The sequence below is a fragment of the Phasianus colchicus genome, chromosome 6, assembly GCF_987193195.1.
Source record: "Phasianus colchicus chromosome 6, bPhaCol1.hap1.1, whole genome shotgun sequence".
NCBI lineage: Eukaryota > Metazoa > Chordata > Aves > Galliformes > Phasianidae > Phasianus > Phasianus colchicus.
The window spans coordinates 50,209,311-50,232,609 of record NC_143441.1 but is presented as its reverse complement, the minus strand read 5'-3'; the positions used below and the strand labels follow the sequence as shown (position 1 = coordinate 50,232,609).

General features: G+C 42.5%; 2 protein-coding genes across 3 annotated transcripts in view; one reads left to right on the top strand and one right to left on the bottom strand.

The window, feature by feature from the left end:
- The window catches only part of ALS2CL (ALS2 C-terminal like), a 62,455-nt gene extending 58,678 nt beyond the window's left edge, over positions 1–3,777 (bottom strand). The window contains exon 1 of one of the 2 annotated variants that reach the window (XM_090143241.1): positions 3,659–3,777. The gene's annotated coding sequence lies outside the window, so the exon portion shown is untranslated. Of the gene's footprint in view, positions 1–2,750; positions 2,989–3,658 lie in introns of those variants that run through there. The other variant, XM_031607863.2, reaches the window with a different exon arrangement.
- Positions 1–20,403, top strand: part of TMIE (transmembrane inner ear) — a 30,069-nt gene extending 9,666 nt beyond the window's left edge. The window contains exons 2-4 of the mRNA XM_090143245.1: positions 373–490; positions 15,360–15,509; positions 19,828–20,403. Of these exons, the coding sequence (XP_089999371.1) occupies positions 373–490; positions 15,360–15,509; positions 19,828–20,204 (645 nt within the window). The 3' untranslated portion in view covers positions 20,205–20,403. The remainder of the gene's footprint in view (positions 1–372; positions 491–15,359; positions 15,510–19,827) is intronic.
- Positions 20,404–23,299: the final 2,896 nt, after the last annotated feature.

Sequence of the window (23,299 nt, the reverse complement as noted above, 5' to 3'; positions counted from 1 at the left end):
AAAGCCTGCCTTGGTGTTTGCGTTGCACTCCCTATGTTGGGGGGAACAGCCAGCTCCTTTTATGCCTTGACATTTAGCTCTTTTGCTGTTTCCTTTTTCACCTAGATGATCTTCATTTAGATATAAGGAAAAAAATCTTTTACAGTGAGGGTGGTGAGGCACTGGAACAGGTTGCCCAGAGATGTGGTTGATGCCCCATCCTTGGAGACTTTCCAGATGAGACTGGATAAGGCCCTGGGAAACCTGATCTAGCTTCCCTCTTCACTGTAGGGCAGTTGGACTAAATGGCCTTCAGAGGCCATTCAGTGATCCTTGCAAATCCTAAACCACGTTTCTTTTTTTTTTTTTTTCTTCCCCATCTTTCTTTCCCAGGCCACCACAGAACCCCCAAAAAAGAAACCGGATCCTGTCACTTCGGAGACGGTGGTGATCTGGGGGCTGCGCCTCTGGCAGGTGATTGGTATCTTTGCCATCTTTGTCCTGGCAGTCAGTAAGTCGTAATTCTCTGCCTTGCACCAACCACAGCTCCACCTCCAGTAGGATCTGTGCCTGACCAAATCCAAGAAGGACTACAGACCCAGTGGCCACAGAAGCCTCAGACTGAGGCTCTTTGGTGCCTTCAGTGGCATCACTGGGGTTTTTTATTGAGTAGAAAAGAGGGGCAGATGGAGTCTTTGAAGGAACCACAGATTGGCCACAATAGCTCCACCCTATAATGCATTGATCCCAGCTGGTGGCATCCCAGAGCAGAATAGAGACTATGGGATTGCTCCATAGATGGGACACTGTCAGCTGCAGTACCACATTCAGGCTCAGATGCGTCTTACAGCCACAGTCTTGCACTGTCACCATTACTTGACAAAAGTCCTGCCCTATCACACAACCCATACAGGCCATATATAGAATCATAGAATATCCCAAGTTGGAAGAGACCCATAAGGATCACTGAGTCCAACTCCTGGCTCCACAGAAGAGGTCTGTGGGCACAAACAGATCTGTCATTAGGGTACCTGGCTGTTATTCTGGGTGCCAAGACTCCTCACTTGATTTTAGCAAGGCTTTCAAGACCCAAAAAAGTCCTTTGGAATCCAGTCATCAAGATGCCACTGGTTCACATCCAGTGACTGCAATGGGATCAAGAGCTCTCCTAAGATACTTTGAGGATCTATTTGACTACAGCAGATTTTCCACTTGAATGTTTTCATCCAGCTTCATTACCTCACAATTCACCTTCTGGGAACATTATTTAAGCTAGTTTGTGCCTGCAAACTACCATAATAAGCTTGCTTAAGAGAATATCACTTTGGACAAGGCTATAACCATCAAAGTTCAAAGGAAGGATCTTCTGCTCTCTTCTCGAGCTAACAAAATCACACCAAAATGGATCAATTGAATATAAGTCACACTTGATAGACCCATTTCTGTTTCCCATCTTCCTGTTACTCTCTAGGCATTTGTGAAGCATTTAACTAATTCTTTTAGCCAGGGAAGGAAATGGTCCTGGGCAACCTGCTCTAAGTAGCCCTGCTTGAGCAAGGATTTGGACTAGATGTCCTCCAGAGATTCCTTCCAAGCTCAACCATTCTGTGAAATGAAGTTACACTGCCTCATCCATAACTCCCTTGGATCTGCTTTAGGTCTGGATGAGCAGACCTTCAGAGCCTGTCCCTCATCCCTGGAGGTAAATCCCATCAGCTCAGATATCGCTTCAAGTCCTTACCCATTCCAGAGATGACATCACCTCCACAGCCACATGGGCTTAGGCACACCTAGATCTTCTGTTGTTGTCACAGCCTCCTCTTTGGCTACTGTAGGTAGTCTGTTGCAGTCCTTTCCCAACAACCTTCCTATTATGTTCCCATAGGGCTTAAACCAGAGACAATTTTAAAGCAACTAGCATTTTCCTCTCTTTTGTTTTCCCTATCAGGATGAGCACCACACCCTGTACCCAGAGTCTACAGGATAAGTACTCCTACAGGCTACCTGTTTTCAATCAATGATGCTTAGCCTAATTCATCACATACCACAACACCCTTGGCAAACAAGCTCAAAAACTTCTATAGAGGAAAGTAAACATGGCCAAGTATTTAATCCTGGTGACTCCAGGCACCAGGTGAAAAACACATCCAAATTAATAGCAGGAAACTAAGAACACAAGTATACTTGTGGAAGGTTGTTTTCTTTGGTTTAGGCACATCACATTGTAAGGAAATTTACATTTTTAGGTTTGATTACTTTGTTAGAAAATTGGCTTATATATCCCATGTTACTTAGGGTTACTAGAAACAACACACAAGTCAAATGATGCACCACTTACAGTTAAAAAAAAAAAGCAACTAAGTTTTCACTCATTACTTAAAAACCTTTGTAGGAAGAAGCACACATCCAATATGTCAGATTGCTATGGATGCACATTACTAGAGAAGTGGGAAGGTATTTCCAAGGAAATTGCATGGTTTAGGCTTGTTGAGTCTCATAGCAATGAAAAGATTAAGTGACAACACAGAAGGGATGCAGTTCGTGGTACCACTCCTCTAGCTCAAGCTTTTTGTTTGAGAATCCACTTCCCTCAGTGATCAGAGTAGATTGAATGCAGCTGTGCCAGCTTAAGCTATGCATTCTCCCAACTTTATGAGGACAGCAATCATTAGGTGAAGAAAACAACCATTAATGTCTGTCATCCAAATCAAAACAGGGCAAGTTCAAATTTAACCACACTACATTAACTGAATCCCACAGGCAATTCTCACCCATTTCTTGCATCTTGCTCCAGCAACATGTCCCTCTTCCTTTGCTTCACGATCCCCAAAGCAGTGGTGGTTCCCCAGCTTTACTGGTAAAGATGCAGCTCTCAAGAGCAGGCACAGGTTTTTGTATGAGTGAGCTTGAGTGCTTCCTCTACAGTGTAGAACTAGAGAATAAACCTCTTTTCCAATAGAAGGAGAGCTGGAGAAGAGCTTTTTCTGGTCCCAGAAGCACCTTCCCAGGCAGAACAGGAGAGCACAGTGATCTCATAGCACTAAGAACAATATAGAATCCATCCCAGGGCTTTTCAGGGCCTGGGCACGATCCCATTGGCTTACAGTCTCACCTCATTATCAGTGCTTTAGGGCATTAAGGGCGTTCCTACTTTATCATCTGAGATGTGTCTGAAGTTAATATCCATACCAACCCTAATCTGGGTAGTTGTGGAGCGCTCAGACTGGATTCCTTTTGGTTAAAGTGAAAAGAGAACACTTCAGAAAGATACAATCCCTGACAAATACAGCACTAAGGGTACCTACATCCTTAGGACCAGAGCAGATCTTCTCCACGGCAGCAGCCCTGATGCCCACCAGGTGACTATGGCAGTACTCCACGTTCTCCCACCCCACAAGCCTGCTCCTGCTGAGTAACAACACTGCTTCCAACTCTTGCTCTTAGCGACTTCCACAAGATGGCATCATCACATAAGAAAAGGCAGCAAAATGGCCAAACCCCAAACCTTTTACATTTCCTTATGTAATGAAAGGAGTAGGCACTTTCTTATATACTTAACACGCACCACTGAAAAGAGCAAGCTTACTGACATCTTCTGAGTCATAGTACGATTTTTGAGAGCGTTGTGAGCTAGTTAACTCTATTGCTTAAGACTAGAAGAGCCAAAGTATTTGCATACCTGTTAGTAAGAGGCTTTCCTGCCTCTCCTGATAGCCAGCTTGTTCAGATGCTTCAAGAAACCACCTTCCAGTTCCTCCTGTCAGCCCAGTCCCTCTCCATCTTTTTCCTTTCCTTTTCTTCTGTCCTGTGGTAGGATACAAGTCACGAGAGAAAAACTTGCAAACAAAAAGTATGAGACTACAGCAGCCCACAGCAGAAAGTGTGACTTTGTGGCAGAGACAGAACAACATCCAGGTGATGCTGCAGGTGTAACTCTCAAAGATAGAATCACTGAATCATTAAGGTTGGGAAAAATCACTAAGATGACCCAACCATCAGCCTATCACCACCATGCTCACTGAAATGATGGATGCGTTGTTCAATCACTGCATAATTCTATAATTCTTATTCGTTTACTAAAATATCAGGAATGCTTTTTGTTTTTTTTCACTGCAACAGGTGAAGGCACATGAAAGCTTATTTTTAAAGTAAGCCCTCACTACAGAAAAATCTGGAAGGAAGAAAAAGTTAACGGTTAATGTGCAGAGCAGTCAACTCACTGCTGTTCTCTGCCCTCAAGATTTATGTGCAACCAGCCTTTGGTTAAAGGAAACCTTCTTCTTTGGATGTTTTAATCAGGAAGAGCAAGACCATTATGTTCAGCAGTCTCCTGAGGGTGTGCCCTGAAATCCTTATCAGGGCTGCCTCATCACACCCAGCGCAACTGAGTGCTGGTTGATAAGAATGGAGACTACTGTCAAACCAGGGCATCTAGCAAAGACAGCAGTGGCACGTGGTCTGCTTCTCAAAGGGGCTTTGATAAGACAACTGTGCACAACTGAGTTGGGATTCACTGCCAGGAGGACTTGATTTACTCAGGAATATTGTCATCTAGCTGCTGTGTCGCAAAATTTCTTTGTGAAAGGTATAAATAGGGAACTGAGGCCCAATGCTATCTCTCTGATATAATGGGATTGAGTCAGAATCTCTTGCATAGTCTGTTTCATCCATGAAGATCAATAGCCGAGCACCACCAGGATTATCTTTTGCCAAACAGGATGCTGTGATGAAGTAGATGGCCCTTATCTATCCCATCAGCCTGCCCAGTGTGTTCTCCATTGGCTCACCCTTTCCTTCTATAGGGCATAGTAACAACCATCAACCACAAGCCTGTAGACTGTTTATTTTACTTTGGTGTTAAGCCCCCAGATCAGCTGATCACCATGTTTATGTATGTTATTTATGTACCAGTCCCAGGTTTGTTGGCACCTGCCCTCCAGAGAGGACATGGGATGCTCCTACAGAGTCCATCTTCATCTGTACCACAGTATTTGAGATACCACAGGCAGGGAGAGGATCTTTTATCATTCTTTTTTTTTGACTCTGCTCCGTTGAATGACAAAAGTAAAGGAGAAGGTGGGATTGGCAGGAGATTTCCATATGGGGTGGGACAGCAGCAGGGCTGTCAGTTCATCCCACTGCCACATTCTAGGTTTGTGGAATCATGATCTTGAGCCTTGCACTCAGCTGCAGCATTCTAGATTCATGCCTTGTGCTCAGCTCAAGACCAAGCTGGTTTTGGATTGCACTTATTTATCATGCCAAGGAGCTGCTAAGCTAAGCTGGCACTGCACATTAGACCACTTTGTGCCCATGAGTAGGAAGATGTTAATTAATTGATATTATTCACCATGAGTAGGAAGATCTTAATTAATTGATATTATTCAGTGCTACTGGTTCAGTAGCACCAGAACAGCTCTGGTGCCATGGAAACAGGTTTGATCACTACACATACAATGGTTCAGGTTGGAAGGAAGCTCAACAATCAGCCTACCACGTGGTAAGAACATCCCAGTTAAAATCCACAGCAAGTCTACTGTTACTAGGAAAGAAGTCTTACCTGACAAAACAGTGGGCTAAATCAGAAGCTGACTGCAGAAGTTGGAGGTTCAGTGCCCATATGTTTTCCCCCACCTTTGTGTCCTACCAAGGGTGCTACCTATCCCATTCTTACCCATTCTATCCCATTCTTACCCATTCTATCCCATTCTTACCCATTCTATCCCATTCTAACGCCAGTCAAACGTTAACAGATAGCCCTAACCATGAGTCAATCCTCCTCCAACATGTAGACTTAAAGAAGCTGGTCTACCATCAGGAGCATTGATGGAAGTACAAAATGCAAAGCTTTTCTTACTTGGACATATTTGCCCTGAACCTGCCAATGGTCCAAGAGGAATATAAAATAGTGTAAGAGCACAAGGCAGGCTCATGAAGAAACACATCCCCCCTGTAATGAAGTATTATTTAACAAGCATCAACAAAGCTGTTAAACATCTTGAATGCAATTAATAGGACACAGTTTAATTTGAAGCATTAGAGGTTTTATTTACCAGCTTGCTCTGGCTGTTGAAGTACAAATGCCAGGCAAAAGATTTACACCATTAAATAACTATTACTTTTTGGATAGCAAAACTGTCCAGATGTTTCCATTAATGTGCAAAACTTCCAGCAAGGCAAAGACAATTTAGCTCAGAGATGCTTCAGATGGTGCTTTTTTAGCCATTTATCTACAAATGCTTCATCTCTAGCAGCACAGGGTATGAGAAACACTCATCAAGGTGCTGTGGTAGAGGTGGATGCAAAGAGACAGTACTATCCCTACCACAGAAAACTACTTGGGGTAAGAAGTGGCTCTTACATGGGACAACAGTTTTATTACCCTCAGCCCAAGTTGTCACATGGAAAACCTGTGTGTGAAACATTTCTTACTGTTTTAGAGCTGTAGTGCACGTGTGCCTACAAAGTGGCCCAAGTCCCAAACTTTATGATGCAGTAGCATGTGTAGCTAAAGCCAGACACAAAAAGGGAGTGCTTAAGAGAAATTCAGCCTCTTACAAAGGAAAGGCCACTTTTTATATACTCCAATGACTAACAAGTAGATATTCTGTCTTGATGATAAATCACAGAATCACAGAATTGTAGGGGTTGCAAGGGTCCTCCAGAGATTGACTCCTGTACTGTTCTTGTTTTATGCAACACTGTTCATTTCATCTTCTGTTGTACACATTGATATGTACTTGTGTACACAGATTGGGACTGAAAGAGGCTGTACTGCTGCAGTGCACAGTGCACAAGGTGAGATCTACATCAGCCAAGTATCACTTGTGTGTGCTTTATGGAGCTGGAAGTCAAAGGTCGATTTGCTTCTTCCTGGGCAAACTCCATTTACCACTTGATTAGCCCTTCAAATCCTGATGTTTTATTACCATTGTTATTTCAACAGACCATCACAATTCTAATTCCCATTTGCTCTTCATGTGCAGTTTCATGCTCAAAGCCCCCACTGGGCATTTTCTCTACCCAGTGAAGAGGCAAAAGCCAGCATCTCATGAAAAATCACACGAGCACCAGGCTTACGATTAATAAAGATTTTGTACATTCCCAGAATGAGACAAATAACAGCCCACCCATTCTCAGCAGGTGTAACTGAATAGACATAACAGCTGTATGTTTCTTGCAATTAATCTGTGTGTCCATAGGACTGCATGAAGTTGGATATTAGGAAAAAATTCTGCTCCAAAAGACTGGTAATGCATTGGTACAGGTGGCCCAGAGTGGTGGTGAGGTTACTGTCCTTGGAGGTGTTTGTGAACAGTGGAGATGTGGCACTGAGAGATGTGGTCAGTGGGCACGGTGGGAGTTGAATTTGGTGATCTTAGAGGTCTTTTCCACTCTTAATGATTCTACAGGGTCTGGCAGTAGACAAATCTGCAAGCAGAGATTAGATACCAATCTCTTTTTTATCTGTCCAAGCCACAAGATTAGATGTGAGTATTGGGACCCCAGGTTTTGTTGTTACCTCTAGTTTGGCAGAAAAGACAAGCCCTGCTGATTGACTGTGATTTGAATAAAAGCTTGAAAAGAGGTATTTTGCCTTAATGGACAAAAGAATCATCCTTAGACCTTGCCTCACGTAGCTGCAGCGTTGGCTGCTCCTTGAATGGTGGCAGTGGGGATGGTTCAGTCCCACATGTCTCACTCATGCAGTGGTAAATCCCAACCCTGCTCCAGGTCTTCAAGATGGTGTGGTAGGGAAATTGTTAGAGAAAGATCAACCTTACCCTCAGGAACTATTGCGTAAAGGACCTCAAAAAAGATACAGAAACTATAAGCAATCAGCAGCTTTATCTAATTAGGGCTTGTGTTAATTAACAACTCAGACTGCCAATTAAAACATCTAATGGGAATTTAACTGCTAGGATTCATCTCACCTATCAAGAGACAATTTCAGAGTAGGCATCCAGAGCAACCAGATGAAAAAACAAGTGTTTCAGATGTCTACAGAAGGATGAGATGGCCTTCATCCCCATCTGCTCTGGGCACCCTGCTGATCTACAGGGATGTTCCATGGAGTTCCTGGTGATGAGTAGCTTGCATCCCCCCCACATTCCTTTGACAGAGCAAAATTTTGCAAGGAAACACTCGTTCTGGTGAAATGTCCAACTCTAACCCATATTTTTCACCCATGATCTCAAAATAAATACAAACCAGCTGCTGTTAAAGCTGTCATCCTTGCCAATATATCTCGGAAAAAGAAGTGGAAGGAGCTATGCAGGGAGTAATGAATTAATATAGACAGAAGTCCATGAACAGCAAGGAATATCTGTATCTATATCTATCTATATATATCTTATCTACAGAATAAAAAGGCTCCAGTGGCTGGATTAGTAAAATTTGATAATTATTACAAGAGCAATGCAAAAAGTTCAGGGTGATACTGCAGTAAAGAGTTACCTGAATGCATGAACAGTAATCAGCAAGAGGTAGGAAGGTGTTTGCACCTCTGACTGCTGTCCTGGGAAGGTCCATGCAACTCTGGTAATGCTGAAAAAACAAGAGTGTGCAAGAAAGAAAGAAGCCAAACCTCTCACACCTGGAGAAGGATCTTCTAACAAGAGCATCTCTAAGCACTGAGTTTGGCTGGTCAGGAAGATCAAGAGGCCACTCACAACACTGAAGGACTTCAGAAGGAATAAAGGCATTAAAAAACTATTTTAGTCTCCTGGATAAAGCAAGAGCAGAGTCCGGAAATTAAACTGAAGTCAATTCAAATAAGAATTAGTGAAATAAAAGTGGCAGGGAAGGTGACTAAGCGTTGCCACGCTCTCCAACTTTAACAGCTCCCCCCAGAGAAAAGTAGGATTCAGTCCAACATGCATTATTGCACTCAGGCAGTAATTAAACATAATAACTTGCGACATACGGAGAGGTCAGCTGATGTGATCTAATGGTGCAGACAGGCCCTCATTTCCAGACACCAGGGAAACATCGCGTGCAGACTTGCAGTTAAACCTGATGGCTGGGCAAACGTTGGAGCAGCCCCAGCCCCTCTCAGCAGTGCTGTCAGCATCTCCTCAGGGCGTTTTGCAGAGCTGGATGTGATTTTCTTGGAGTTACACTGATACAACTATTCCGTCTGAAGTCTAGATCTCCTTGTTCATTGATTCTTAGCTTTGCTAACTAATTAATTCATACGTTAATTGGAGTACGAGGGTTTCCTTGAAAGAACTGCCATAGGGTAGAATACAGGGCTAAAGGGATCCGGAGAAAACATAGAATCATAGAATGGCCTGGGTTGAAAAGGACCACAATGATCATCTCGTTTCAACCCCCCCTGCTATGTGCAGGGTCACCAACCAGCAGCCCAGGCTGCCCAGAGCCACATCCAGCCTGGCCTTGAATGCCTGCAGGGATGGGGCGTCTTTCATCCCAGCTCCAAACTGGACTTGAACAGCTTTACCACCCCCTCTTCCCTTAAAACATCATCAATCAGATAGTGAGCGGCATTCTCAAAAGCATTTAAATAAGAATGCGGCAGTTAGCTTGCCATGGAATACATCTGCATTAATCGCTTGCATTATTAACAATGGAGTGGCTGCCTCATTAACTCAAAGTAGCACAGGCTACTTTGCTAAACGTTAATTAAATGCCTCAGTGGCAGACTACATCTTTTCAGCTTCAAAGGGAACAAACTTACTGTGTATTGCAGCCAATTTCCATCCAATTTATGAGATTGTTTCGATCTCAGTCGTCGCTCTGCTAAGATAGCAGACCATAGAGTCTGCTAAGATAGCAGTCTCCGGAGAATATATTTATCTTTCCTAATTCCTAAGAGAATTGAGTTGGTTTTATTTTTATTATTACTTTTTTTCTTTTTTAAGTTTACTTCTCAGCTAAATGAGAAGTGTTGCTGTTGATGTGCTAAATTCCATTAAGAAAGGAAAGAGACCAAGAATAAAAGAACTTGGCCACGTGGATATTTGGTTTAAGCCAGAATAGCTCCCTTCAGACCTTTGTGTATACTCTTAGCTCTCTTCAGTTAAGAAACAAAGCATTGTAATTCAAGCCAACGGGAGTGAACACACAGTCGTCATTTCACCACGGGCACCTAATTGTTTATGGTGCAAATTAGGTATTTAGCATTTGCTCGGTGCTTCAGATGATGTTTTTCAGGTGATTTCAGTTGTTTGAAGCCACTTCTCAGCTCCTCCAGCCTGAATAGATAAGGATATTAGGAGGACGTTGACCCCTGTCAAGTTTAATGGAAATATGGCAAAAAATCGAGAAAAGGTCGAGTCTCAGAGTTCCTCGTTATTAGGAGCTGCACTCAGTGATCCTTATGAGTCCCTTCTAGCTTGAGATAGTCTGTTATTTTCCCAATCAGACTTTTTTAGTATTTGCTGAAGAAAGAAAACATATCAATAACTACATTTCCTTTGCCATCACAGCTCACAAAAGGTTGACTTTAAAATATGCATTTCATAAAGGACCACAAAATACACATTTCCTTCTTGAAAATCTACATTTTGCATGACCAAGGTGACAAAAGCAATGAAAAATGGTTTGATGCATTGTCAGCTTGAATCATCACAGTGGTCAGAAAACACAGTGTGCAGGACCAGAACAGACTTCCTAATTCAGAACATCGTTGTTGCTTCAAAAACAGGTGGCTGAAGTCAGGTAACTGGACAGGAGGAAAACAAAAACAGATGGGGAAATAATTTTTAGAAGATGAAAAGCAAAGCAATCCAGAGCTTGTTACTAGAAAAGAGAAAGCCTGTGTTTTAAATTTGCACTGAATGGAGGATGGTGATTATCACAGAATCATTTATTTTTTAATAAAGAGACCCATAGAGACTCAGAGACCCAGTAAAGAGACCCATAGAGACCCTGCATCTGCACTGGTCTTCTGCTGTTTTATCTATACTCATTCCTCTTTCTTCTGCATCCGTATTCACCTTCTCCTCTTCCTTCTTCCCTGTATCCTCACTCCTCTTTCTTCTGCATCTGCAATGGAGAGGATTGAAATGACCCCACTATGTTTTGTAGCACAGGTTGTCTCTTCTTTACGAGGGTGGATTGTGATAGGACAAGGGGGAATGGTTTTAAACTAAGAAAGAGGAGGTTTAGGTTGGATATTGGGAGGAAGTTTTTCACACAGAGGGTGGTGAGGCACTGGAACAGGTTGCCCAAGGAGGCTGTGGATGCCCCATCCCTGCAGGCATTCAAGGCCAGGCTGGATGTGGCTCTGGGCAGCCTGGGCTGCTGGTTGGTGACCCTGCACACAGCAGGGGGTTGGAACTGGATGATCATTGTGGTCCTTTTCAACCCAGGCCATTCTATGATTCTATGATTCTTTTGCCTCGTGTAGTTTGACATGAGTGATGTCACTGCTTCAAGCTTTATAGTGGATATCCAGTACTTTCCCTGTACCTTTATACTGGGTATCCTTCTGGACCTGATATATCTCAGGCAGATTGCTTTGAGCTAATTAAGCATCAGACAGACATTAAGACAGTAATTGACTTAGGTTGCATTTCCAAAGGCTTCTCAGCCTTCTTGAAATGTTGAAATGAAAACTGAAATCCTGGAAAAGGACAGCATGAAAGAATGAGGCTTCATATTATTTTGTTCATATTGTTTGATAGCAGCATCATTAAAGCACAGGATTAACAAACATTCAAGGATTCTAGTCAGTATTCTGCTTGGCAGAAGAACAGCATAACAACATATTCTCAATCACATCCAAGCTTAATGAGTCCCCCAGTTGCTTCGTCTTAAGGACTCAGATTAAAAAGTGATCACTATTTATTTATTATTTGTGATCGGGTTATCACTATTCAACTGAGTTGCAATTAAGATTTCTGCACCCATTCTTATCTCAAAGAAAATCTTTAAGCTACTTTCATTGCATACCTTACCCTGTGCAGGTTTTACGTGATGTTTTATATGGTAATTCATCTACCCTAAGAGCATGGGCCCATCAGTTAATGGGCTCAGCTGATGCCATGACATGTACTGAGCTTTTGTAAGAGGATTACTTTGATGTTCTCATGGAAGAGAGTGCAATCCAATTCTTGATGTTATCTTATGGGAATGGATATTTTTACACAGCAATCCTCATTATAAAGAATCCTCACATGATAGTAAGGTGGCTCCAAACTTCTGGTATGGGATGAGAATTTCACTCTTTCATTCCAAAGGATGAGATTCACCTCTTCTGAAGGGATAATTTGTATGCCTCAGTGTAAATCTCTGTTTACCCTGTCTGGCCTCTGGCTCTTACTTCAGGTGATCACAGCCCTCAGAAATAGATGGTCAACACCAAGCTCTGTATTTAACAGGAGAAGCGCGGGTGCACAGGATGATTTATCAGATCTGCATTAAATATATTTCTTAACACAAGATCAATCATCCTGTAAAGATATTTATTTGTGTCCAAGGCAGTTTAAAGCAACTGAGACCCTGATCTTCACCTTTATCTTTGGGACGTACCAACCAGGGCAGATGAATTCCACAGCCTCCTGTCTAACCTGGATGGAAAAGCAAAGAAATCCAACAGGCAATGATTTCCCATTAGTGATGAAATGATCATACATAGAATCATGTAATCATTAAGGTTGGAAAAGACCTTTAAGATCACAAAGTCCAACCCATCAGACTTGTGCTCCAGACCCTTCACAGCTCCTCTGCTCTTCTCTGGACACACTCAAAGGCCTCAATGTTCTCTTGTAGTGAGGGGCTCAACACCAAACACAGCACTGAGGTACAGCCTCACCAGTGCCAGAACAGAGGGATGATCACCTGCTCCTGCTGGCTGTGCTATTGCTGACACAAGCCAGCATGCTGCTGGCCTTCTTGGCCACCTGAGCATGCTGCTGGCTCAGCTGTCAGCCAACACCCCCAGAGTGTTTCTGGCATCAGTCACAGTGTCCCAAAGCTCCACACCAAAATCTTATGCACTTGCCTATTGTTGTAAAAGATAATGATATTCAGTTCATCACTCATTCCTCTGCATGTCCTTGAGCCTTAATGTGCAAGGGAGATGAGGAGAAGAAATAGCATTCTGTTATTTTGCCTTAACCCTCTTGCTCCAGTGGCTGGTTATGAATCATTTCACGCTCCAAGACAACATAAATCCTTAATACCTCAGTACAGCACTTTGTCAGAAAGTTAAACAGAGAGCCCGGCTCATGATTGCCATGGAGCAACAACCACTTTTGTCCTTAGTAATTTAGAAGAAGTGGATCTGTGAGAGATACAACAACCCTACTCCTTCCCACAGGGCTAAGCCAACTGCTGGGATAGCAGCAGGCTTCTTGACTTTCAAGGGCATTGACCCATCTTTCCTGCTTTACTTGAAAGCTGACAATCTCAGCATTTATCAGTCCCCAGGAAATGTGGTGCTAGTTTTCTTGAGTGCTAGGAGAGGATTTCCCAGCTCAGCTGAAATCCAGAATGCTTTTAGGAAAACAATGGATCCCGATTTAAAAGCTGGTAGAGAAAAACCACACACCCCACTCCTCAATAAATTGCTTCCCTGCTTTCTGTCACTGTTCAAATGCATGCTTATGCCTGGCTTATCTTTGCCCCACTGCTGGGGGTGTTTTTTTGTCTGCCAGCATGAGGAAAGCTGTGCCACCCATTGTTCGCAGTGTGGCTTGGCTCTCCAGCCAGGTGCATGGGGAAACAGCCCTGAAAATCAGTGCAGACCCATCCATATGCCTTCCCCATGTGCTCACATTACCCACTGCAAGCAGCCAGAGTTGTGCCAGTAACACCTTATGGGTGCCTTGCTCTCCTGTGAGACAAGCCAAAGCTCTCTTGCTCTTAGCTTGCTGCTGACCCCTGTGAAAGACCAGGGATAAAAGCATCTTGACTGCTACCCCAATTGCAGGTTATTGCAGTGTCATGTTTTTCTTGGCAATCCACTGGAGCACCAGGCGTCTCAGAATCACAGAATGGCCAGGGTTGGAAGGGACCTCAAGGATCATGAATCTCCAACCCCCTGCCACATGCAGGGCCACCAATCTCCACATTTAATACTAGACCAGGCTGTTTAGGGCCCCATCCAACCTGGCCTTGAACACCTCCAGGGATGGACGGGGCATCCACAGCCTCTCTGGGCAGCTGTTCCAGCACCTCACCACTCTCATGGTAAAGAACTTCCCCCTGACATCCAACCTAAATCTTCCCTCCCTCTCACCCTGTTGTGATTCCAGTACAGAGCCTGCACAGCAAACTGCTTAAAGGGAGTGATATTTTTGGCAGCAACAGGGACCTGCTTCATTTTGCGTGGTAACTTCATACCCGTCTCAGCTAAAGCACTAAGAATGGTGTTTTTCTTTTTTCCTTTTCTCTTCTATTATATGAAGACATTGTGCAGATTTTTTCCTGGTTAACATGATCGTCTGCTTAGGAGAGGCTGGACTGGCACAGGGCAAATTTCTAGGATAGAAATTGACACCAAAGAAATGGTCTACGTGATGGTGTTGTGCAGACTCTGCACGAGGATTTTACTCTTGGTGAATGAGAAAATCTCACACTTGGAACCAAACATAACCAATTATTTTTGGCTTTTCCTTGAATTAATCCCAAAAGTCTGATCCTTCGCTCATGACAGAAATAGAAAGCTAGAACAGGTGACTAGACTGATGAAATATGTAGAAAGTTGGATGCCTATTTTCTCATAGAGTTGATGCAGCATGAGAGAACTCCAGTTAAGGTAGAGCATGTAAAACTGACCATACAACATCTTTCTGCTCACAAGTTTCTGCCCCTCAGCAGAATTTGTTTCTACAAGGCATATAAATAAGTTCAAGCATTCAGATAGCTCGAATGGGTAAACTTACATTGACTTTCCATTTATAAAGGTGCCCAGGAAAAAGCAACTTAAAAGTTCATTTTGCCCATGAGGTCTCGTGCTTCTTTACATGGAGCAAAGCTATGGGACAAATAATTGCATGGTTACTAGTTTCAAAGCCTCATCACCTTTTTCCCTGAAGTTCTGCTTTGTTGTTTTCAGAGGTTATACATGGAATCAATTATTTGATAGCAACAAAGCTATTTCATTTTAATGAATTGCCCGAATCATGGTTAGATCTGCAGGTGGAAATTCTGAAGTAATGTATAGATTTGAGAATCAATGAAAAATATATCTTCCTAGATATACTCTTTATCTTTACCATAATTCAGCTGAAGATTATGAGTTCTTTATTTTCAGATAACCGAATTGCTTCAAACTGTGTGACTCTGTTCCTCAGATGAATATTTCCATTGATGTAAATGGCTCCAGGTTCTCACTTAAAGAAACCAATGCTAAACAGAGATCTGCTCATCTAAGATGAATGCTCTTGCTTCTCTTTCTCCTTTCCTAGTTATTACACTGTGCTGTATCTTCAAGTGCCGGATTCCCCGGACAAAGAAAGAGATTGAGGCACGATATGCTCAACGGCAAGCAGCCAAGACATATGCAGACAAACTGGAGACTGTGCCACCACTCAATGAGCTGACAGAGATCCCTGGAGGTAATTTGCATGCCATCAGCTACACATAAGACCTGTCTCTTCTATTGGGGTTGTTTTCTTTCTGCATGAATGGAAAGGGTTAGGTCCTCCCTACATACAAGTGAATGTGGCTTCTTGAGCATAGCCATGAAGATATGATACCATGATTTGGTAAGTCCCTTCTGTTCACATGCACTATTCTAAACCTGCAGCAGATACAATCATTCAGATGAAGGGGACAGTTTCTCCAATAGTATAAGTCAGGGTTATTCCTTTGCACATCATGTTTAAAAATTCCAAAGAATCTGATTCCTTTTAAGGGATAATTTCTGGGTTGGAGGTATGTGTCAGTAGGAAGAAAAAAATTAAAACTTCACACTGCCCAGAAACTGTTTGCCCCATTTGGATGGCCAAGAGTATTTCTGTCACTGGTCTCTGCTTCTCTCACTCTCCTTTCCTGATTCTGTACCCTAGGCTCTACTGAAACTCTCCCAACTCTCTCTGCTCATGTCCAGTCCAGACCTCTCAGCTCCCTGCCTGTGCTGAAAGAAGAAGATGAAATGGCCCTACAAGGAAACTAGGGGACTGCCTTCCTGTCTGTCTGTCTGTCTATGGCTTCTCTTTTCCATGGCTTCCTATGAGATGCACCATGTCTTGGACTCTCTGCTTCTCAGTTCCCTTTCTGCATTTCACTTCTGTTTTCACAGTAACTTTTAATGAAAATCTTTATTTTTTTCATTCTGTTTGCTGTGTCTCTGCAAGCCTTGTGGTCTGTAGCTATGTAGAAACCTGTAGTTTCTTTAGCTCACAACAATTCATGGAAATGATGAAAGAGGTAGAAAACATGATTGTGTGAATTTAGTCCTACACCAGCAAAATACAGAAACGTGCTTAATAGTAAGCACTTACACATACCTCAGTGTTTCCAAAGTGTTCAGTCACCTGTCTATGCCAACACCATAAACTGAAGATGGCCAGACTGCTCTCTTGAGCTGATCACAATTGGCATAAATAAACCCTTGCCTATGCTGTTAAATGAAAGTACTTCAAAATCAAAGGCCACCTCAAGGTCTCCTGAACACTCATATACATATATATATATATATATATATATATATATGTATATATACACAAAAGAAATCATATGGAATTACTTAATATTGTATCCTTTGACTTCCTGGCCAAAATACCAAATTCTGATTCTATAAGAGTCCTAAGATTCCACAAAGTATGAAGGCTGATGCATATAGATAGCAGAAAGCCAAACTCATTCATCTGCTACATCCTCTTTCTGCCTAGCTGTTAATTCTTGAAAACCTATAAATTCAGACTTAAAATATCCCAAAGAGACGGAGAGGGCTTTTGGGCAGCAGAATGACAGTTTCACTGCATACTTCTGGATGTCCTATAAGCAGCCCTTTCAACACACCAGTGTGTAGCGTATATTTTGTTGGACCATGGTAAACTATTGCATCATGAATATATCACCATAAGAAAGCAATTTATTAGAAGCTACCTGCACCATACAACCTTTATCCCATGAAATGTATGAGTAGTTGACCACACTTTGACCTTGTGAGAATTCCAGAGCTGTGGTCTGTCCTGGCATAGTGCAGGGTAGGAATCAAGTGGATAATGTGTTGGTGAGAGGCTGCTGAGGTCTGGTTATGGCTCCTGAATACACGTGCTCTGAACCTCTTGGTCCTCTGTGAGCCCTGAAGGAGTTGGGACTGAGGAGGGCTACATCCATCCACAATTATGTTATACACAGACATTATTCATTCAGTGAGTGGTGAAGAACTGGAACAGGTTGCCCAGAGAAGCTGTGGATGCCCCTTTGAAAGGATTCAAGTCCAGGTTGGATGGGGCCCTGGGCAGCCTGATCTGGTGGGTGACATCCAGCCCATGGCAAGGATTGGAATTGGGTGATCTTTAAGTTCTCTTCCAGCCCAAACCGTTCTATGATTCACAGTGAAAACAAAAAGGATTTGATTCCTTTCACAGTAAAGGAGGTGCTAAAGTGAAATAGGTAAATTGTGACTTAAAAATGCCTGTATGCTTTCAGTCTTGGAGACCCAAATGGACTGACTCATCTGTCGATGCTGAAATGGTAGATGCAAAAGCCATGTGTGATCAAACCCACTGGTCTGGCCTCCTTCTGAGATCAGTGTGAATCGTGACCTCTGCAGGTTTTCATTTTGTGATTTAGGCGTTACAATGGAACGTATGCAAACCTTCAGGTTTCATCCCTGTGCTATTATTATTTTTATTCCTGTCTGTACTGAGTGTTACGGACTCCCGCGTTGCTCCATTGGCATTTGGCAGCCCACCTCGATTTATGTGCTCATGAAATATAATGTATGTGTTCACTGACTATATATATATATATACTTTCACTGTGACAGCTCCCAGTAGACCCAGTCGAGGCCAAAGAGACAACCTGAATGATTTTAATTACTGAATGGCCATTAAATGCGGTAAAGCTTTCTGTAATTGTCAAATGCTATTAATCACGAATATATTACAGCGCTTAAATACTCTCATTTCTTGGCCTCATTTGACTCTGTGATGGATTCTTACAGCTGCCAAATTTCTCTCCATGCACTTTTCTGAGTGTTGTATGTAGCAAGCCCTTTATATGGACATTAAAGAGAACAGACTTTAGGTTTCAGTGGATAAAATGTTAGAAACAGTTTATTTTGCCCTGTCTCACAGTCTGTGGGAGGAGTACAAGCAGAACCAAGCCCTTGCTGTGAGTTGAGATGCACAGTCTGGGTCCATGGCTTGGGAAATCTTCAAATTTTCTGGTTCAGAGCAGCTAAGCTGACTTTTTGGGGTTCTTAACACATTTCTCCAGGAAGCACACAGTGTTGATTTTGTTGGCTTTGATTGGTTGGTTGGTCAGTTTTGTGGTTTTCTTGTATGTTTGTTTGTTTATTGTAGAGTTTTTTTTCTTCTTTTTTTCATATGAGATGTCTAGATTTCCTCCTTGTTTGTAAGAAAAAGCCTGCACTGTTTCACTTCCATCTGTATGTACAAATGAATTACCAGTTTCCAAGATCAAAGGGTAACATTTTATATCAGTGTGCAATCAGAAAGAATACTTTTGGTAAACATTATAAATGCAGGTTTTATTCCTCCATATTTTACACTGCTGTCATCTGGAAATGACTCTACAGATACCCATAGCAGGGAGGTCTGGGGCTGCTTGGCTCCACGTAGGGATTGAGAAATCTCTCCAAAGGTTCACTCTTTACCAAATTACCTCCTGATCCAGTTCACTGCCAGCTTTCCTTGGCATCTTATCCTAAGTATCAGCTGAAGAAAGCTGCCCAGTATCCTCCTGGTCATGGCCAGGTCATTCTGACATCTTGGCTAAGCTTCTATTAAAAGTAAAAATAAATAAATCTATATTCTTTGGCAGAATAATTTGCCTGCAGACCCAGCGTTATGTATGAGTCTTCTTCTGTGGGTACTGAATCCAAGGTGTTCCTTAGTAAAGACATTCCACAAGCAAAGATATTATCAGCATCCTACAACTACTATGGATTATTGTGTGTTAAAACACACCAACACAGTATAAGAGCTAATTCTTATGTGCCCATGGTATATTTTTACCATTAATTACAGTGGTGCAGTTAGGAAACCAATCCCATGGTGCCAAATCAGGACAGGACATAAGAAGATCCTACTTTGTAGCCCTGTGCTGAGCCTCTCGTCTTCTGCTTGACTGTCTCTGAGAGCAGAGAACCCCAGCAGAATGTCCACTGCCCACTCTCAGCTACAGGATTCATACCCTATGCAGAAATCTGACCAACAAAGCAAAGCAAAAATACAATCAAACAAGCAGAACAAAATGAAACAAAATAACGATAATAATAATAAAAAAAAAAAGCAAAAAGCAAAATCCAAACCAATCAAAGAAACAAAAAAGAAATGAAAAACAGGCCAGAGTTGTACTCAGTTACATCAGAGAGGTTTCTGTTCCTTTGCCTGGAAGGAGATTGCTCTGCATTGAATGCCTTTATTGGGAAATGCTTATGGGCTGTCCTTCTGAAGTGCAGGGATCAGATCTGATCAATGGGAGTTATTTCCTCCAACAAAGCCATAACTCTGCTCTTGAAATTATCAGTTCTGCTTCATCCCATTAGCCTATCTTCTCAAAACAAAGGCATGAAAAGCTGCTAGCCAGTGAGGAAAACAACTGTAGGGACATAGCAACAGTGTTTTTCTTTTGTCCAGGATTTGCCAATGGGGTGCAAAAGTTTTACCCTCTTCACATCTGCTGTCACTCCAATTTAACTGCCTTTTTATTTTCTTTTTCCATCCTCACATACAGCTCAGGTAGCAGAAGAAAAAAAGGAAGAAGTTCCTACTGTCTCTGGAAAAGTGGACAAGGCTCAGGGTAAGAAAGATGCATCCAAGAAGAAGGATGGTGAGAAGGACCAGAAAGACGGATCCAAGAAAGAAGGGAAGGATGCCAAGAAAAAAGATGGAGAAAAAGGAGAAAAAGGAGAAAAGGGAGAAAAAGGAGAAAAGGGAGAAAAGGGAGAAAAGGGAGAAAAGGGAGAAAAGGGAGAAAAAGGCAGTAATGACAAGAAACAAGGTGGTGGAAAGAAAGGTGAAAAAGAAGGTGAAGCAGCAAAATCAGGAGGAAGCTCCAAAGCTAATGGCAAAGCTGGTGGGAATGCCAAAGCTCCAGCAAAGAAGAAGTGACCCTGCTGAAAGACTGCTGGCAGCATTTCGGGCAGGGCAATGCTGCATTTTTGTGGATGGAGCACTGGGAGCAGATAGCATCTGCTGTTCCAGGTACTCAGGGTGTTGAGTGCCAGTAGATGTACAGATTGATTATATTTTGAAGACCAAGTCACTATTTTTTTGTTCTCTAAAGGAAAATCTGACAATTTTGCTGAACAGTGGCCTGCAAAAATATGTATTGTATATTGTGTATGTTCTACATGATAATAACTGGGACTAAACTACAGCCTGCACCGAGAACCTGGTGTGTGGATAAGAATGGAAACAGACAGAGATGTGCATTCCTTAAACTAATAGGAGGACATTGGCAGATTGTTCTTTGTGAAGACTTAGAGGCTTTTGATGAACATAACTGACACTCACCTCCTCCTACATGGAGTTTGTACATTTTAGGCATTAAGTAAATTCTCAATGCTAAAACCCAAAGAATGGAGTTTTCTAAGTCATAGCTCATGTGGTTCCTGAGAGTTGACTTGGGAGAAAGCTTTCCTTCCTTCTCTGATGCTTCTTTCTCTGAACTGCTGAAGAAAGTACTTCCTTAGACACAAAGCTGCCTTTTTTCCCAGAAGATGTATCCACCTTTTTCTCTTTCCTGATGAAAGGCTGCAGGAAGATGTGCAACGAATAAAAAGGCAGACTGCATCAGTAATGTGTGAGTAGGAGCTACCCCCAATTTGCTACCTCTTCCAAGGAGGCTGCAGATGTCGATAGCCCTCTGAGATAAAGATGTGAAAGCCCAGCACGTTGTAGCAGAACTCAGGATCTCCATCCAGGGTGTACTCGTATCTTCTCTCTTCCTGAGCAGATTTGAAGCCAGGGATTTTGTTGCATTTCCACATTTCTCTCACCTCTGGGAGAATTTTCTGGAGTTCTTGTAACAGGAGTGGATTTTCTCCTTGTGTGTTTTGTAAATTTCTCAACAATTTATGCCTCAAGATGAACAGCATGGAGTATTCAGGCTCACAAATACAAAACATTCACACTGGTGAGAGTTTGCAGGCTATCTTGATGACTAAATCTCTCCTCACTGTCTCTTCTGGGCACACTGTCAGTGTATAGACCAGTGTAATTTTGTCTGCACTGTAGGGCAAGGAGGGAGCCAAATGGATCTCTGTGATCCCTGTGGGTCCCTTCCAACTTGGGATATTCTCCAGTAGGTTGTAAATCTCAAACCCCAGTGAGTTAGATTTATATTAATCCATCTATTTTCTATCCGTTCTGTGGCTTCAACACACAGAGAACTGATCTATCCCTGCAAAGTCATTTCTCATTTGTCCCATCTTACCTTTCTCTTTTCTCCTTTTCAACCCATCCCATTCTGAATGCAAAACAAACTGTATTAATGAGGTAATCAGCTCATGAAAGGCCTCAAAACCACTACAGCTACTGAAGGGATCATGTAGGATTTACAGAATCGTAGAACATCCCGAGTTGGATGGGACCCATAAGGATCATCGAGTCCAACTCATAGACTTGAGTAACAAGGATGGGAAAGGCGTTCACAACCACATAAATATTTGGTAGTAGAGTGAATGGTGACAATTCACTGGCTCTAAGGATGATCTGGCATTGTATATGGAAAGCAGTTCTGACCCTGTGTGCAAACAAGTGTTTGGAGCCCTAAATCTCCATCCACTGTTGTGTAACCCATGATGAGTACAAATAGAATCATAGAATTATAGAGGCTTATATTAAGAGCCTTATATTAAGGCTAGAAAAGACCAGTAAGATCAAGTCCAATCCCAACCCACTCCCACCAGGCCCACTGACCACATCTCCACTGTTCTAGGACACCTCCAGGGATGGTAACTCCACCTCCTCCCTGGGCAGCTGTGCCACTGCATTGCTGCTCTTTAGGAGAAGATATTATTCCTAATATCCCATCTGAACTTCCCCTCGTGCAACTTAAAGCCATTACCTCTTGTCCTGTCACTATTAACTATGTAGAAAGGGCTCACCCCCACCTTGCTACATCCTCCTTTCAGGTCACTGTAGGGAATGATAAGGTCTCCCTTGAGCTTCCTCTTCTCCAGGCTGAACAATCCCAGTTCCCTCCACTGCTCCCCATAAAACTTGTATTCTAGACCCTTCACAAATATAAAACCAGGCACCAATGGCAGAACAGCTTCCTCCTTTCCATTGTACAGGCTTATGGCACAGGACAATTACCAAGTTATAGATAGGATCAGGAAAAAGGACTTTTATCCACCACTGGAGAAAATGGGAATATAAGGGTCGTACAGACAGAGGGGAAGGAAGCAGTTAGGGAGAATAACTAAAAAAAGAAATACCTACTTTCAGACAGTTCTCATTGCCTGAGTGCACAGAGGTCAGTCCCTGGGAGCTGCACAACTGAGCTTATTGCACCTGAGCTTACTGTGTATTTTGGGTCTGAGTGGATGCCTATATCTTAGACTCCAGTCCACAGTCCAAGCCTCTGTAGAATGAGATCCAGCTGTGATCAGAGGAAGAAGGCCCACTTCCCTGTCCTGTAGCTCTGAGAAGGACCAGCCCAGGATCACCTGGTTGGGTACATCACCTTGTCTCCTATTTGTCACTTACAGTGTGTGGGTAGAATGAAGAGAATGCATTACAGTGAGTTGCAGACATTCAGGAAAACATTTCACTTAACAAAACTTGTCATAATACATGAAGTAACCATGGAAGGAACTAAATTTATAGGTACGGTCCAAAAAAATTATATATGTTTTCTCCAAGCTTGTATTAAAGTGGCCAGTATATTACTGAGATGAGTATTACTGAGATGTGTATTACACATCACAGTGAGTGCAAAATAACATTGCTGGAATGGAGCACATTGACCAAAATGAGTGAGATGACAACTACTTTTCACACCACCAGATGGAGAAATTGCACTGGACAAAATTACATTCACAGCTCCTGAAGCTTTGCAAAGTGATGCATTAATGACAAAATTGGAGACACACTAATTTCTCTGGAAACATAAGTGTGACAGCAAATCCAAAAGCAGGATTTAAGAGTCGAGGCTCAGACACCCAGGTATTAATGATCACATCTCTGCTTTCTTTATA